The 17,008-nt window shown below is 42.1% G+C and overlaps 1 protein-coding gene across 1 annotated transcript in view; it reads right to left on the reverse strand.

Moving 5' to 3' along the window:
• Positions 1 to 17,008, reverse strand: part of LOC124593760 (cyclin-dependent kinase 2-interacting protein-like) — a 117,381-nt gene that overhangs the window by 78,620 nt on the left and 21,753 nt on the right. The window contains exon 3 of the mRNA XM_047132111.1: positions 589 to 679. Coding sequence (XP_046988067.1) covers positions 589 to 679 — 91 coding nt within the window. The remainder of the gene's footprint in view (positions 1 to 588; positions 680 to 17,008) is intronic.

Genomic DNA, 17,008 nt, shown 5'->3' on the forward strand with positions numbered 1-17,008 from the left:
TTTGCAACTTCGCTTCTTGCTTTTCACCTTCTAAGTGTACATATTGTTTTGCACAGAAGATATTGTAATGTAGTTGTAAGTTTAATTTTTTCTTTGTGTTCAGAGTTTTCAAGCACACTAAATACAGCATCGTGTATCATAAATGTAGGCATCCTGCACCAATCTTTTGTAAACTGATGTTAGAGTGTTCTAAGTTCCTACATTGGTCACCACGCTGGTGTTCGATCTGAAAAGTGTTTCTGTTCACTTTATGCACTGTGCTATAATTATATTATGTTCATGTCTAATGCTACAGGGAACCTAACACATGGTCATTGCTCTGAAACTGTGCTCTGTTTCCACTTCCATGCACTACATCTGACCACCTAAATCTATTGTGACCATTCACTTCACAAGCAAAAAGTGAGCTTTAGTGCTTGTGCTGACCTAGCAGCCTCCTAAACATGTCCAGTCTAGCTTACAAAGAGGCAATAGTCATTATATTCCCAGTAAGTGGGGCATTCCCAGTTCCTATTACTCACAATTTTTAAAATTCTCAAATACTTTGGACACATTAAAATATTTTATTAACTACACTAAATTACATACCAACATGTCACAAACTTTTGTCAGATCATCAATTAAGGGCTGCAGGCCATCTGGATAAACTGGCTCACAGTTGCGCACATGGCTCTCCTTCCTGCGTGAAAAAAAATTCTGTTTAGATTGTCTCATAAAATATGATATTTATTACTTGTAGAAAGAAAAGACCTTAAAAATGTGGGCAAACAGAGATAGAAAAACAACATCTATTCACCAGGTGGCAGAAGACTAATACAAGAGGAAAAAGCTGAGAAACTTCAGCTTTCACACTCGTGTGTTATTCATATTGTAAAAGTAAACAGAAAATAAAAAAAATTAGTCTGTATCTTGATCTGGTGCAAAAATAATTCACTATCTTTAATCATGGGAGACAGGGTAGAGGAGAAGAAAAATATAATCAATTAAATCTGTCCCATCTGTGTGTATTAGTCTTCTGTCATCTGCTAAGCCAAAGTTTTATCTTTCTTCACTTAATGTACAAGTAGAAGTGTAAAAAAATCAACCATGTGAATGGTAAGACAAACAAACAACTTGTCAAATGTGACACCTAAGTGTGTGTATGTGTGTGTGTGTGTGTGTGTGTGTGTGTGTGTGTGTTTTTGAGGGGGGGGGGTTGAGAGGCTGTTCACAGGTTGAAAAAAAAAAAATTATTTTAAAAACATTCCTATTAGCGTGAGCTTAAGCCTGTAACAGCTAAAAATCACATTAGAGGTAAAATATTTGTAATGATCAGATGGCTTGTGAAGTAGCTGTATCAGACTACTGTAATATGGACATCGTTTTCTGCATAGTAAGCGATGCTACATCACACCAGCTACCCTTGGTTCTATCTAAAATAAACTTTGTATACTTAGATCTACACAATTTTGGCATGGCTGCTGACACAAGAATTAGGCCTAATATACATTGCAATAACATACATAATAGTGGTTAGCGAAGTAGTGGGTTTTATTTGTACTTCAATAACATATTCACACATTTAAACAATCACAAAATATCTTTATCAGACTTTACACAGAATTTGTGGCTGATCACTGTCGACCTTTAAAGGAATATCACATTCTGAGATCAAATGTGATAAGGTATCTCGAACAAAATGACCTCCTACTTGCAAACTCACATGGATTCCAAAAACATCAATCATGTGAAATGTAGTTTGCACTATTCTCATGTGAAATCCGCAAAGCCATGGGTCAAGGCAGTCAGGTAGATCCAGTATTTTTTGATTTCCTAGAAGTATTTATCTCAGAACCACATCTACGCTTACTATCAAAAGTATGGTTGTATGGGGTCGTCATCACCACCACCACCACCACCACCACCACCATCTGCCAATTCAATCATTAAATGATGTGGCCTCTTCGAGTGAAATTTATGACTGTATTGAGAGTTTTTTGGGGAGGAGGACAAAGCTCGTCATCTTGAATGGAGAGTCATTGACACATGCGTGTGGAACATTTGGGTGTGCTTCAAGGAAATCTTTTCGGCTCCTTGCTGTTGATGTGTTTTAATGAATTTTCAGACAATATCAGTATCAACTTTTGACTCTTGGCAGTTGATGAAGCGGTCTAGTCAGATACTTTCAAAAGAAAGTTGTGCAGATAGTCAGTCAGATCTTTCAAGGTGGTGTAAAGAATGGCAACTTTAATACTGTGCACTTCACAAAATGAAAAAAGAAGTATCCTATGACTACAGTATCAATGGTTCATGTTGGACTAGGTCAACTTATACAAATATTTGGTGTAACACTTTGTAGGGATAGGTATATGGAATAGAATGATCACATACACTCAGTTGTAGGTAAGGCAGGTGGCTGAATATTGTAGACATATAATCTGCCTACAAAGGAGACAGTTTACACATCACTCGTGCTATCCATCCTAGAAAATGGTGACTAAGAATATACTACAACACACTATATACTGGATAGGGACTGTGAGGACACAATTATATTATTTACAGCACAAACAGCTAAGCATTTATACAGTCATTCTTCCTGAACTCCATATGCAAATGGAACTTGAAATAGTTCTAGTAACTGGTACAATGGGAAATACCATATACCACACACTTCACAGTGATTTGCAGAGCACAAACTTAAATGTAAAATTTGTGAGTGCACCAAGAAAATGGAAGATTCTGCTACTTGAAACAAGAACTGCTGGCTTTATTAGTATAGCACTCAAGTGTTGTTCAACTGCAAGGATTCATTCATATGTACCCAACACGTGACTATTGCTGTTGTCGTTGTTGTTGTGGCCTACAGTCCAAAGACTGGTTTAATGCAGCTTTCCATGCTGTGCTGCCCTGTGCAGGCCTCTTTATCCCTGAATAACTACTGCAACCTAAATGTTTCTGAATCTGCTTACTGTACTTATCTCTCTACAATTCTGACCCCCATACTTCCCTCCAATACTAAACTGGTGATTCCTTGATTTCTCAGAATCTCTTCTTTTAGCCAAGTTGTGCCACAAATTTCTTGTCTGCCCAGTACTATTTAGTACCTACTCATTGGTTACATGATCTACCCACCTAATCTTCAGCATTCTTCTGCAGCACCGTATTTCCAAAACTTCTATTCTCTTCTTGTCTAAACTCTTTATCGTCCTGTGCAAACAGCAAAACCTACCAACTATTTTCAGTATCTTGTTTCCAAATCTAATTCCCTCAGCATCATTGGATTAAGTGAAACTATGTTCCATTATCTTTGTCTTGCTTTTGTTGATGTTCATCTTATTCTCCTTTCAAGAGACTGCCTGTAGAGTTCATCTGCTCTTCCCCATCCTTTGTTGTCTCCAACACAACAACAATGTCATCAGCAAACCTCACAGTTCTTATTTCTTCCTCCTGAACTTTAATACCCACTCCAAATTTTTCTTTTGTTTCCTTTACTGCTTGCTGAATGTACAGATAGAATAATGTCGGGGATAGGCTATGATCAATACTCACTCCCTTCTCAACCACAGCTTCCCATTCATGCCCCTCGACACTTATAAATAGCCTTTCACTTCCTGTATTTTACCCCTGCAGCTTTCAGAATTTCAAATGGAGTATGGCAGTCAACATTGTCAAAAGCTTTCTCTAAGTCTACAAATGCTATAAACGTAGGTTTGCCCTTTTCTTAAACTATCTTCTAAGATAAGTTGTAGGGTCAGTATTGCCTTGCATGTTCCTACATGTCTCCAAACACCACACTGATCTTCCTACTATTTTTTACATTGTTCTGTAAAGAATGTGTGTTAGTATTATGCAACTATGACATATCAAACTGATTGTTCGGTAATTTTTCACATCTGTCAGCACCTGCTTTCTTTGGAATTGGGATTATTGTATTCTTCTTGAAGTCTGAGGGTATTTTGCGTGTTTCATACATCTTGCACACAAGATGAGAGAGTTTTATTATGGGTGGCTCTCCCAGGGCTGTCAGTAGTTCTGACACAGTATCATCTACTCCAGGGGCCTTGTTTTGACTTATGTCTTTCAGTGCTCTGTCAGAATCCTCCCACAGAATCATATCTCTCATGTCATCTTCATCCATGCCCTCTTCCATTTCTGTAATACTGCCTTCAATTTTATGTCCCTTGTACGGACCCTCTATATATTTGTTCCACCTTTTAGCTTTTCCTTCTTTGTTTAAGACTGATTTTCCATATGAGCTCTCGATATTCATACAGTTGCTTCTCTTTTCACCACAGGCCTCTTTAATTTTCCTGTAGGCAGTATATTTTTCTTCTACTGAAAACTGCTTCTAAATCCTCACATTTGTCCTGTAGCCATTCCTGCCTAGCAATTTCACACTTCCTGTCAATCTCATTTTTTGGATGTTTGTATTCCCTTTTGCCTGCTTCATTCACTGCATTTTTACATTTTCTCCTTCATCGATTAGATTCAATATCTCCTGTGTTATCCAAGGATTTCTATGAGGTCTTGTCTTCGTACCTGTTTGATACTCTGCTGCCTTCACTATTTCATCTTCATAATTTTATCTCTTAGAGGCACCCATTTTGTCTACTACTTTAATTCTTTCCCCTGTTCTCGTTAACTGTTGCCCAATGCTACCTTTGAAGCTTTGAACAGCCTCTGGTTCTTTCAATGAGTCCCATCTACTTAATTTCCTACCTTTTTGAAGTTTCTTCCGCTTTAATCTACAGTTCTTTAACCATTAAGTTGAGGTCAGAGTCCACCTCTGCCCCTAGAAATGTCTTCCAAATTAAAATCTGGTTCCGAGATATCTGTCTTACCATTACATAATCAATCTGAAACCTTCCGGTGTCTATACATCCCTTCCATGCATACAACCCTCTCATGATTTTTAAACCAAGTGTTAGCAATGATTAACTTATGTTGTGTTCTATTATGGGAGGTAAATAACTGCTTCACTGAAAACATTATTGCTTTTGAACAGACATCTGGGATCCATAAGCCAACAAGTTACAATAATTTATAAAAGCACATTATTAACTTGTTATGGAACACATGTATGGGGGGCTCAGACCAGGGGCATTTCTAGGATAAAGGGTGTATCGGAGAGTTGGTCCCATTCAGCACATTTCAGGGAAGTTGGTGTTCTGAGAGGAGGAGGAGGAGGAGGAGGAGGAGGAGGAGGAAGAGGAGGACAGGTATCTAAGCAGCACATTACTGATGCAGCAACTGAATTCATTAGTAGTATCTTCTGGTATGAAGATCATGCATACCTGTGTATGTCACAGCTGTAATCAAGGCAAGGCCTAAGGAAGCTTCTGTTAAAATGTAGCACACATGTGTGATTCCCCCCTCCCCCCCCCCCCCCCTGAATCCACCCAGCTTTCGCTCCCATACAACAAAGTTGGTCGAAAGATTGAACGGTGCACAGATAACTTAGCCTTGGTACTGACTTCCTTCTTGCAGAAGAGAGTAGATCGTAGCTGAGTGCTCACTGCATTAGCTTTGCTACACCTCACTTCCAGTTCTTTCACTATGTTGCCATCCTGTGAGAATATGCATCCCAGGTACTTGAAACTGTCCACCTGTTCTAACTTTGTTCCTCCTATTTGGCACTCAATCTGTTTATCTCTCTTTCCCACTGACATTACTTTCATTTTGGAGATGCTAATCTTCATACCATAGTCCTTACATTTCTGATCTAGCTCTGAAATATTACTTTGCAAACTTTCAATTGAATCTGCCATCACAACTAAGTCATCCGCCATCCGCATATGCGAGACTGCTTATTTTGTGTTCACATATCTTAATCTCACCCAGCCAGTCTATTGTTTTCAACATATGATCCACAAATAATATGAACAACAGTGGAGACAAGTTGCAGCCTTGTGTTACCCCTGAAACTACTCTGAACTATGAACTCAATTTACCGTCAACGCTAACTGCTGCCTGACTATCTATGTAAAGACCTTTAATTGCTTGCAAAAGTTTGCCTCCTGTTCCATAATCTCATAGAACAGACAATAACTTCCTCCCAGGAACCTGGTCATATGCCTTTTCTAGATCTATAAAGCATAGATACAATTCCCTGTTCCACTTGTAACACTTCTCCATTATTTGCCATAAGCTAAAGATCTGGTCCTGACAACCTCTAAGAGGCCTAAACCCACACTGATTTTCATCCAATTTGTCCTTAACTAATACTCGCACTTTCCTTTCAACATTATCTGAGAAGATTTTACCCACGACGCTGATTAAAGAGATACCTCTGTAGTTGTTACAATATTTTCTGTTTCCATGTTTAAAGATTGGTGTGATTACTGCTTTCGTCCAGTCTGATGGAACCTGTCCCGACTCCCACGCCATTTCAATTATCCTGTGTAGCCATTTAAGACCTGACATTGCATTGTATTTGATGAGTTCCGACTATTTCATCAACCCCAGCCGCTTTATTGCACTGCAATCTATTGACCATTTTCTCCACTTCCTCAAATGTGATACTATTTCCATCATCATTCCTATCCTATTGTACATCGAAATCTGAAACATTACTGACTGTATTTTCACCTACATTGAGCAACTCTTCAAAATATGGTTCATGGTGTGGGTTCCTGTTGTCGTCATGTCCTAGTTCATGAACCACGGGCAACGTATGAGCGGCCAAGTAAGTGGTCCTGACAGTCGGGATACCAGTTACTTTGGAATAAGGCTGGGCATCTCGGACATATTCTGAGTCATGGTCACCTTTGTGCTCACATGGCAAAGACTACCAAATACACCGGTTAGTACCTCAACCGTTAAGGGTAAAACTCAAGTAAGGCTAGCAACCTGCTTCCCCGGCACTTTAAATATGATGCTGGCAACAGTCAGAGCAAAATGCCTTGGACCTTTGGAGGTGACGGAGTCCCACCTCTAATTGACAAACCAGGGACTCCTAAGATACGACTCGGCAAACGAATGGCAACGAGATGGGGAGCTATTAATATCAATGGGGGCTACTCTGGGAAGAAGGTAGAGCTGGCAGAGGCTGCAAGTAAGACGGGGTTGGACGTTTTAGCTGTTAGTGACATTCGGGTAAAGGGGTGAGAAAGAAGAGTAAGTGGGAGAATACAAGGTCTACCTGTCAGGAGTCAAAGCAGGAATGGCACAATGGGGTGTAGGGCTTTACATCAGGAAAGAAATGGGACCCAGCGTAGTTGCAATAAGGTATGTAAATGAACGACTGATGTGAATAGATTTGACAGTGTCTAGCAAGAAAATTAGGATTGTGTCAGTATATTCGCATTGTGAAGGGACAGATCAAGATAAGATGGATAGTTTTTTTGATGCACTCAGTGATGTAGTCGTTAGAGTAAAGGACAAGGACAGTATTCTGCTCATGGGTGATTTTAACGCCAGGATTGGAAATCTAACAGAAGGGTATGAAAAGGTTATGGGTAAATTTGGAGAGGATATGGAGGCCAACAGGAACAGGAAACAACTCTTGGATTTCTATGCCAGTATGGGCTTAGTAATCACAAACTCCTTTTTTAAACATAAGAACATTCACTGGTATACTTGGGAAGACAGGGGAACCAGATCTATCATTGACTACATAATAACAGATCAGGAGTTCAGGAAGGTTGTGAGGGACATACGTGTATTCAGGGGATTCTTTGATGACACTGATTACTATTTAATATGCAGTGAAATTGGTATTGTGAGGCCGAAAGTGCAGGAGGTCAGGTCCATATGTAGGAGGATAAGAGTGGAGAAACTTCAGGATAAGGAAATCAGGCACAAGTACTTAACAGTGGTCTCAGAAAGGTACCAGTTAGTTGAATGTAGACAACTACAGTCATTGGAAAAGGAATGAACAAGGTGCAGGGACGCAGTACTAGAAGTGGCTAAAGAATGTCTTGGAACAGTAGTGTGTAAAGGTAGGATGAAGCAAACAGCTTGGTGGAATGACACAGTCAATGCAGCCTGTAAAAGGAAAATGAAGGCATATCAAAAATGGCTACATACTAGAACTCAGGTAGACAGAGAAAGTTATGTTGAAGAAAGAAACAAAGCCAAACAGATAATTGCAGTATCTAAGAAGAAATCTTCAGAAGACTTTGGAAACAGGTTGGAGACTTTGGGTCAAGCTGCTGGAAAATCATTCTGGAGTGTAATTAGCAGTCTTCGAAAGGGAGGAAAGAAGGAAATGACAAGTATTTTGGACAGGTCAGGAAAACTGCTGGTGAATCCTGTTGATGCCTTGGGCAGATGGAGGGAATATTTTGAAGAGTTGCTCAATGTAGGTGAAAATACGATCATACTGTGTTCTGCTAATGAAATCTTACAAAGATGATGCACTCCCATTTGGGGCTAACACAAGTCTAGTGTTAAAATTTGGGTTGTTGCCTCAACATTATCAGCTAGGATTTTAGTGAGTGTCTAAGCCAGCAGTGAAGCTCACTGTGTAGCAGCGATGGTGGGACACATTAACAGGGTATGGGCTACTTGTCAGTCGAGTGCCACAACTAGAACATGGTGCAGCAGCTTGTTGTAGGATGTACCCATGGGTTAAATTGGTGTGACCAATATGGAGGTGGCAGAGGATTGCAGATTCATGGCAGAACCATTAAGACCACCACACAGACACAGCCTCTTTACCATCAATAACTTATTGGATGTGACAAAGACACACCATTTACTGTTCCACATCACTCAAGGGTTGGTGATATATATAACATGGTCCACATGTTGAATCCTGGTATCTTTATTTTCTGAGCATCCTTCCCAGTAGCCAGCAGATTAGGAAAGATTTACGTGATTGGGTGTGGAAGAAGTGAAGGCAATGCATGATTGGCACCAATTCTGCTGTAAAGATGCTGTGTCCACTAGGCAGGGAGAGTGCTCGCTGGTCCTGGTGCATGTGAAGACATAGCTTGTCTGGTATTCAACTTTTGAGCCAACTATATGAATGAACTGAACTGGGGTACTCACCATGTACTGAGAAGAACAATTTGTGGAAACTTATTTTCTTTGAGGGCTGATCAGTACTCACCAATATAATTCTTTTGTGAGACTGGGTTGCAGTTAAGGGGTTGGTTGCTGAGTTCCATGGAATACTCATGAGCAATTAAGAACATACATGCTGGCTTAGACAAAACCCATGCTGCCGGAGTGAGCCTTGTACAAATGAGGTTTGGCAGGTTCCCCATAGGTTGCCCGCTAGCAACTGCTTAGCCTCTAAACAGGCCATCTGTCCCATTAGCACTTAACGCAACTGGGGGTTTAGGTATTTTATTAACAGGTTTGTGTCACCCTTGTGAACAGAGCAATTAAGCCAAGACTCCCCTGTTTTGGCATACAATGATCCATTACTGTGCTACATCATGGTCACTGAAACATGCCCATAGCTTACAGTTACAGAGGACTGGCAGCACACTCCAGTCCCCAGTTCACAAAATCCTGTGAATCACCGAAGATGTACCAGCCAACTGAGACTGAGCTCCTAGCACAGCTTACCACCTGGCAAGACCCAGGGCTTATTGAAAGCCATGGGTGTGGTAAGCATTACTCATCCCTCACACTTTACAAGTGCTTCAACAGCTGACATTATACATCTAGCATTCATACCTCATAGGGTGCAGTATTCTATGTGGGTAAAACAACCAATGAAGTGTGATTCCTGTATGGAAAGCCATTACAAAACAATAGCTAACTGTAAACTCAGTCGTCCAGATATAAAATACCGCAAACACCATCACCACTGAGGCCAACAGCTGCTTTAGTACCAGCATCACTTGATAACCCCTGCTTCCCCCGTGATTAGTCTTCATCTTGTCGTTGTCACTGACAGCTGTCTTTATCCAACTCTCCTACTCCCCAGTACTTTCACTACACCTCCTTGCCCCAATCTCACCCCCTGCTAGATTATGTTTCTCTCCTGCACTTTACCTAGCCGGACACCCCTAAATAACCCACTACGAAGGCCCCCGTCCTAAGGAATTTAACTTCCAGCGCGCCTTTCGAATGGTGCCCTGCAGTTGGTGTTCAGCAACTCACCGACTAGAGGAGGAATAGTACATGCAAAAATTGTTGGTGTACAAGGAGGGTGACACTGAAGACCCCACAGTTACTGCTGGACCATTGATGGCTGCTAAAAGGAGGGGGACACTTAATACAGAGCCCTGCAGGAGCCATTTCTCTTGGATATGAGGTTGGGGTACAGTTAGAAGCACCAACTCGAACCTGGAAAGCAGTTTGACAAGAATTTCTGCACAAGAATCGGAAGCAAGCCCAGGAGACTCCACTCATGTATGGTAGAAAGGATGTGGTGTTACCATGTGGTGTCATAAGCCTTTTGTAGGTCAAGGAATACACCAATAAGGTATATATGTCAGTTAAAAGCTGTCGGATGCCAGACTCCACGCAAACCAAATTATCAGCAGTGGAACAGCCTTGATGAAAACCACCCTGGGATGGAGCCAAAAGGCCCAGAGACTCAAGGAGCCAACACAGACAGCAGCTCACCATGCATTTGAGCAACTGTTCAAGCATATGGTTGTGCGTGTGGTCTGGCCCTGAAGCTGTACCTTGGCAAAGGGATAGAGCACTGAATGATTCCTGCTCACTGAATGAAGCATTATGGGGCTCCAGCTGGCGTGCAGTGAAAGATAAGTGCTATCACTTCATTTGATGTTTAAGGACATGAAAAGCTGGTTGATAGTTTTCAGACACAAAGCAAAATATTTGGCTACAGCGTCCGGGCCCGTGAAAACAGCACCGTTCAATGAAATACCATGCACAGTTGCAGAGGACTGATGTCCATACGAGCTACTGTCTGCAAGGCTCCACAACAATACTGTGATATACAGAAGAAAACTATGCGTTAATCTTGTAGGACCGATGTGGAGATGACAAAAGAATTCTGTGCTCCTTCCATGAGAAGCGGAAGGAAGAGCACCATGTTGCAGTAACCTCGTTGATTATGCAGAGTTTATTAGATGGGGCAGTAGCCCATCAGATGAAGTTCCATTTCTCCGTGAGCAGAGATCTTAATGTGTACCCACAAATCCACACCTGAAATTGGCAAAGCGAACGGGGAGTGAGTAAGTGCTCCTCTAGCAAATGGTTAGCCAGTTCATTCCCTGCGATACCCATTACTTGGGACCCAGAGAAAGATAACTGAGCAGGCAGCACGGCGAACGCCATGAATGTGGAGTCTAAGTGAGAGCTCTTTGAGCCACCATCATCATCTCAGAGTAGCACTTGGAACGTATGTCCCCAATTACACTCCTGGAAATGGAAAAAAGAACACATTGACACCGGTGTGTCAGACCCACCATACTTGCTCCGGACACTGCAAGAGGGCTGTACAAGCAATGATCACACGCACGGCACAGCGGACACACCAGGAACCGCGGTGTTGGCCGTCGAATGGCGCTAGCTGCGCAGCATTTGTGCACCGCCGCCGTCAGTGTCAGCCAGTTTGCCGTGGCATACGGAGCTCCATCGCAGTCTTTAACACTGGTAGCATGCCGCGACAGTGTGGCCGTGAACTGTATGTGCAGTTGACGGACTTTGAGCGAGGGCGTATAGTGGGCATGCGGGAGGCCGGGTGGACGTACCGCCGAATTGCTCAACACGTGGGGCGTGAGGTCTCCACAGTACATCGATGTTGTCGCCAGTGGTCGGCGGAAGGTGCACGTACCCGTCGACCTGGGAACGGACCGCAGCGACGCACGGATGCACGCCAAGACCGTAGGATCCTACGCAGTGCCGTAGGGGACCGCACCGCCACTTCCCAGCAAATTAGGGACACTGTTGCTCCTGGGGTATCGGCGAGGACCATTCGCAACCATCACCATGAAGCTGGGCTACGGTCCCGCACACCGTTAGGCCGTCTTCCGCTCACGCCCCAACATCGTGCAGCCCGCCTCCAGTGGTGCCGCGACAGGCGTGAATGGAGGGACGAATGGAGATGTGTCGTCTTCAGCGATGAGAGTCGCTTCTGCCTTGGTGCCAATGATGGTCGTATGCGTGTTTGGCGCCATGCAGGTGAGCGCCACAATCAGGACTGCATACGACCGAGGCACACAGGGCCAACACCCGGCATCATGGTATGGGGAGCGATCTCCTACACTGGCCGTACACCACTGGTGATCGTCAAGGGGACACTGAATAGTGCACGGTACATCCAAACCGTCATCGAACCCATCGTTCTACCATTCCTAGACCGGCAAGGGAACTTGCTGTTCCAACAGGACAATGCACGTCCGCATGTATCCCGTGCCACCCAACGTGCTCTAGAAGGTGTAAGTCAACTACCCTGGCCAGCAAGATCTCCGGATCTGTCCCCCATTGAGCATGTTTGGGACTGGATGAAGTGTCGTCTCACGCGGTCTGCACGTCCAGCACGAACGCTGGTCCAACTGAGGCGCCAGGTGGAAATGGCATGGCAAGCCGTTCCACAGGACTACATCCAGCATCTCTACGATCGTCTCCATGGGAGAATAGCAGCCTGCATTGCTGCGAAAGGTGGATATACACTGTACTAGTGCCGACATTGTGCATGCTCTGTTGCCTGTGTCTATGTGCCTGTGGTTCTGTCAGTGTGATCATGTGATGTATCTGACCCCAGGAATGTGTCAATAAAGTTTCCCCTTCCTGGGACAATGAACTCACAGTGTTCTTATTTCAATTTCCAGGAGTGTATTTGCTGGCTGTATTCCAATCTCTGTCTTGCTCTACAGTTTTTGCACTCTACAGCTCCCTCTAATACAATGGAAGTCATTCCCTCATGTCTTAACAGACATCCTATCATCCTGTCCCCCCCCTTCTTGTCAGTATTTCCCACATTAGTTTCCTCTCTGATTTTGCGCAGAACCTCCTTGTTCCTTACCTTATCAGTCCACCTAATTTTCAACATTCATCTGTAGCACCACATCTTAAATGCTTCAATTCTCTTCTGTTCTGGTTTTCCCACAGTTCATATTTCACTACCATACAATGCTGTACTCCAGACGTACACTCTAGAAATTTCTTCCTCAAATTAAGGCCTATGTTTGATACTAGTAGACTTATCTTGGCCAGGAATGCCTTTTTTGCCAGTGCTAGTCAGCTTTTGATGTCTTCCATGCTCCATCCTCATTGGTTATTTTGCTGCCTTAGAAGCATAATTCCTTAACTTCATCTACTTTGTGACCATCATCCTGATGTTAAGTTTCTCGCTGTTCTCATTTCTGCTACTCCTCATTACTTTTGTCTTTCTTCTATTTGCTCTTAATCCATATTCTGTACTCATTAGACTGTTCACTCCATTGAGCATGTCATGCAATTCTTCTTCACTTTCACTCAGGATAGCAATGTCATTAGCAAATCGAACCATTGATATCTTTTCACTTTGTATTTTAACCCCTCTCCTGAATCATTGATTCTTCGATGTGCAGATTGAACAATACGGGGGGAAAGGCTAGATCTCTGTCTTACCTTTTTAATCTGAGCACTTCATTCTTGGCCGTCCACCCTTACAATTCCCTCTTGGCTCTTGTACATGTTGTATATTACCCGTATCTCTCTATAGCCTACTTCTATTTTTCTCAGAATTTTGAACATCTTGCACTACTTTACACTGTCGGATGCTTTTTCCAGTTCAACAAATACAATGAATGTGTCTTGATTTTTCTTTATTCTTTCTTCCATTATCAGCCACAACGTAAGAATTGACTCTTGGGTGCCTATACCATTTCTAAAGGCAAACTTATCATCTAGCAGATCCTCAATTTTCTTTTCCATTCTTCTGTATATTATTCTTGTCAGCAATAAATGATGATTAATTGAAACCCTCAGCTGCCGACAGGTGTTATTCATATACCTCAATGGGGACAGCTGAAAATGTGTGCCCCGATCGGGACTCAAACCCGGGATCTCCTGCTTACATGGCAGATGCTCTATCCATCTGATCCAGCGAGGACACAGATGAATAGCAGCGAGGACACAGATGAATAGCGCGATTGCAGGGACTTATCCCTTGCATGCTTCCCATGAGACCCACATTCCCAACTGCCCACAACCTACATACATAATGTTCCTAATAGATATTTGCCCATCCACTCATTACTCGCGAACACTAAGGTGACTATTCCCGTAAGAGTTGGATGCATGAGCTGTTAAGTTGATTGTGCAATAATTCTCGCACTTGTCAGCTCTTGCAGTCTTCGGAAATTTATGGATGATATTTTTCCGAAAGTCAGATGGTATGTTGCCTGACTCATACATTCTACGCACCAATGTGAGTAGTAGTTTTGTTGCCACTTCCCCCAATAATTTTAGAAATTCTGACGGAATGTTATCTATCCCATTTGTCTTATTTGATATTAAGTCCTGCAAAGCTCTTTTAAATTCTGATTGTAAAACTGGATCCCCTATCTCTTCTAAATCGACTACTGTTTCTTCTTCTATCATATTAGACAAAGCTTCCCTCTCATAGAGGCCTTCAATGTACTCACTCTACCTATCTGCTCTATCTTCTACATTTAACAGTGGAATTCCCATTGCACTCTTAATGCTACCACCCTTGCTTTTAACGTCACTGAAGTTTGTTTTGACTTTCCTATATGCTTAGTACTTCCGACAATCCTTTCTTTTTCAATTTCTTCACACTTTTCATGCAGCCATTTCGTCTTAGCTTCCCTGCACTTATTTATTTCATTCTTTAGAGACTTGTATTTCTGTACTCCTGAATTTCGCTGAACATTTTTGTTTCATCTATTCTGAAGCATTTCTTCTGTTACCCACGGTTCCCTCGCAGTTGCCTTCTTTTAACCTAGGTTTTTCTTTCCAGCTTCTGCGATTTCCCTTTTTAGAGATGTCCATTCCTCTTTAACTATACTGCCTATTGAGCTATTCCTTATTGCTGTATCTATAGCCTTAGAGAGCTTCAAGCATGCCTCATCATCCCTTAGTATTCTGTATCCCACTTCTTTGCCGATTCTTCCTGACTAATCTCTAACTTCAACCTACTCTTCATCACTACCACATTGTGATCCAAGTCTATATCTGCTCCTGGGTACTGGGTACGCCTTACAATCCAGTACCTGATTTCAGAATCTCTGTCTCACCATGATGTAATTTAACTGGAATCTTCTCATATCACCCAATCTTTTCCACGTATACTCTAACGTTTCCGACTTAAAGTGTGAGTGTGAATCTGGGTTATTTCAGTTTATTCCCCCAAACCACCTTCCACTTCTTTATGAGGTGACTTACTCAGAATTTGCAGGCACTCTTCCTTACTGGATAGCTGGCTGCTGGAAACCCTCTTGACTTCTTCTCCGTCGAATAATGCTAGGTACAGGATTTTTTAGACTCTTTCTACTTATGAAATAAATGGACATACAAACTTTGCTTTTCAACAATTAATTGTATTTGACTTTCATACACAATAAAACTCTCACTTTCAACATAAATATATAAATTTTGGCAAGTCTCTTGTACAGTCGAACGTCAGAAGCAAATTAAATTACAGTTAAAAGAAAGTTGGCTTTGATACCATAACTTTTCTTAACATAAATCAGAAAATAAATCTTGCTTAAAGCAAGGTTATGTCAAGAGTTTTCAAGAGTTCTTTTTCAATTGTCTTTGTTTTAATAACAATAGTCAATGACTCGATAAGCACATATAAACTCCATGGTTATTCATTGCAGACTCACTAAAACATCTATGGATTGCCTGACAGGTACTTGTCAGTGCCGTTCATCCGCTGCATCTACTTTCTTCCTATGACTGATTTTAAATCTGCACACACAAACATGTGACACACAGTAGGTAGGACTCTACCATCCCACACTCGTATCCAGAATATCATGTGCTCGAGATGATAGAAGGCCGAGTGGTTCTAGTATTTACACAGAAATTCTCGAATCACTACGATGCTGCCTCCTCTTGTGATTCTTGAACAGAGTATTTGCTATTACTAGCTGAAATTTATTACAGAACTCAATTAGTCTCCCACCCCTTCTCATTCCTTGTCCCAAGCCCATATTCTCCTGTAACCTTTTCTTCCCCTACAACTGCATGCCAGTGCCCCATGACTATTAGATTTTCATATACTTATATGGCTATGGTTTTTGTTCTTTTGTACATGTCCGAAAGAGCAGACACCATTGATGACCTGCAGCCGTCTAGAACGAAATTAGAATTATATTAATACCTTCATCTGCTGATGGGCATTGATATATATCAACGGGGACAGGTGAAAATGTGTGACCCGACTGGAACTCAAACCCGGGATCTTCTGCTTACATGACAGACGCTCTATCCATCTGAGCCACTGAGGGCACAGAGGTTAGTGCGACTGCAGGGACTATCTCGCGTAGGCCTCCTATGAGAACCACATTCTCACCCTGTATGTCCACACACTACATTTGTAGTGTCCCACCCCAAACACACTCATTACTCATGGAAGACATTCTTACCAAGTCCAGTAAGAGTTCAGGGAATATGTGTGCATCCGCACAGAAGGAGGAGGTCATGGTTGGTATTGCCAGAACTGTATGTGTGTGTGTGTGTGTGTGTGTGTATATATATATAGTTATAATAGAGGGAAACCTGTATATGTGTGGATGGATATGTGTGTGTGTGTGTGTGTGTGTGTGTGTGTGTGTGTGTGTGTGTACGCGCGCGAGTGTATACCCGTCCTTTTTTCCCCCCTAAGGTAAGTCTTTCCGCTCCCGGGATTGGAATATATATATATATATATATATATATATATATATATATATATATATATATATATATATATATATAATAGAGGAAACATTCCACGCAGGAAAAATATATTTAAAAACAAAGATGATGTGACTTACCATACGAAAGCGCTGGCAGGTCGATAGAAACACAGACCGACACACACACACACACACACACACACACACACACACACAAAATTCAAGCTTTCACAACAAACTGTTGCCTCATCAGGAAAGAGGGAAGGAAAGGGAAAGACGAAAGGAAGTGGGTTTTAAGGGAG

The sequence above is a fragment of the Schistocerca americana genome, chromosome 2, assembly GCF_021461395.2.
Source record: "Schistocerca americana isolate TAMUIC-IGC-003095 chromosome 2, iqSchAmer2.1, whole genome shotgun sequence".
Taxonomy (NCBI): domain Eukaryota; kingdom Metazoa; phylum Arthropoda; class Insecta; order Orthoptera; family Acrididae; genus Schistocerca; species Schistocerca americana.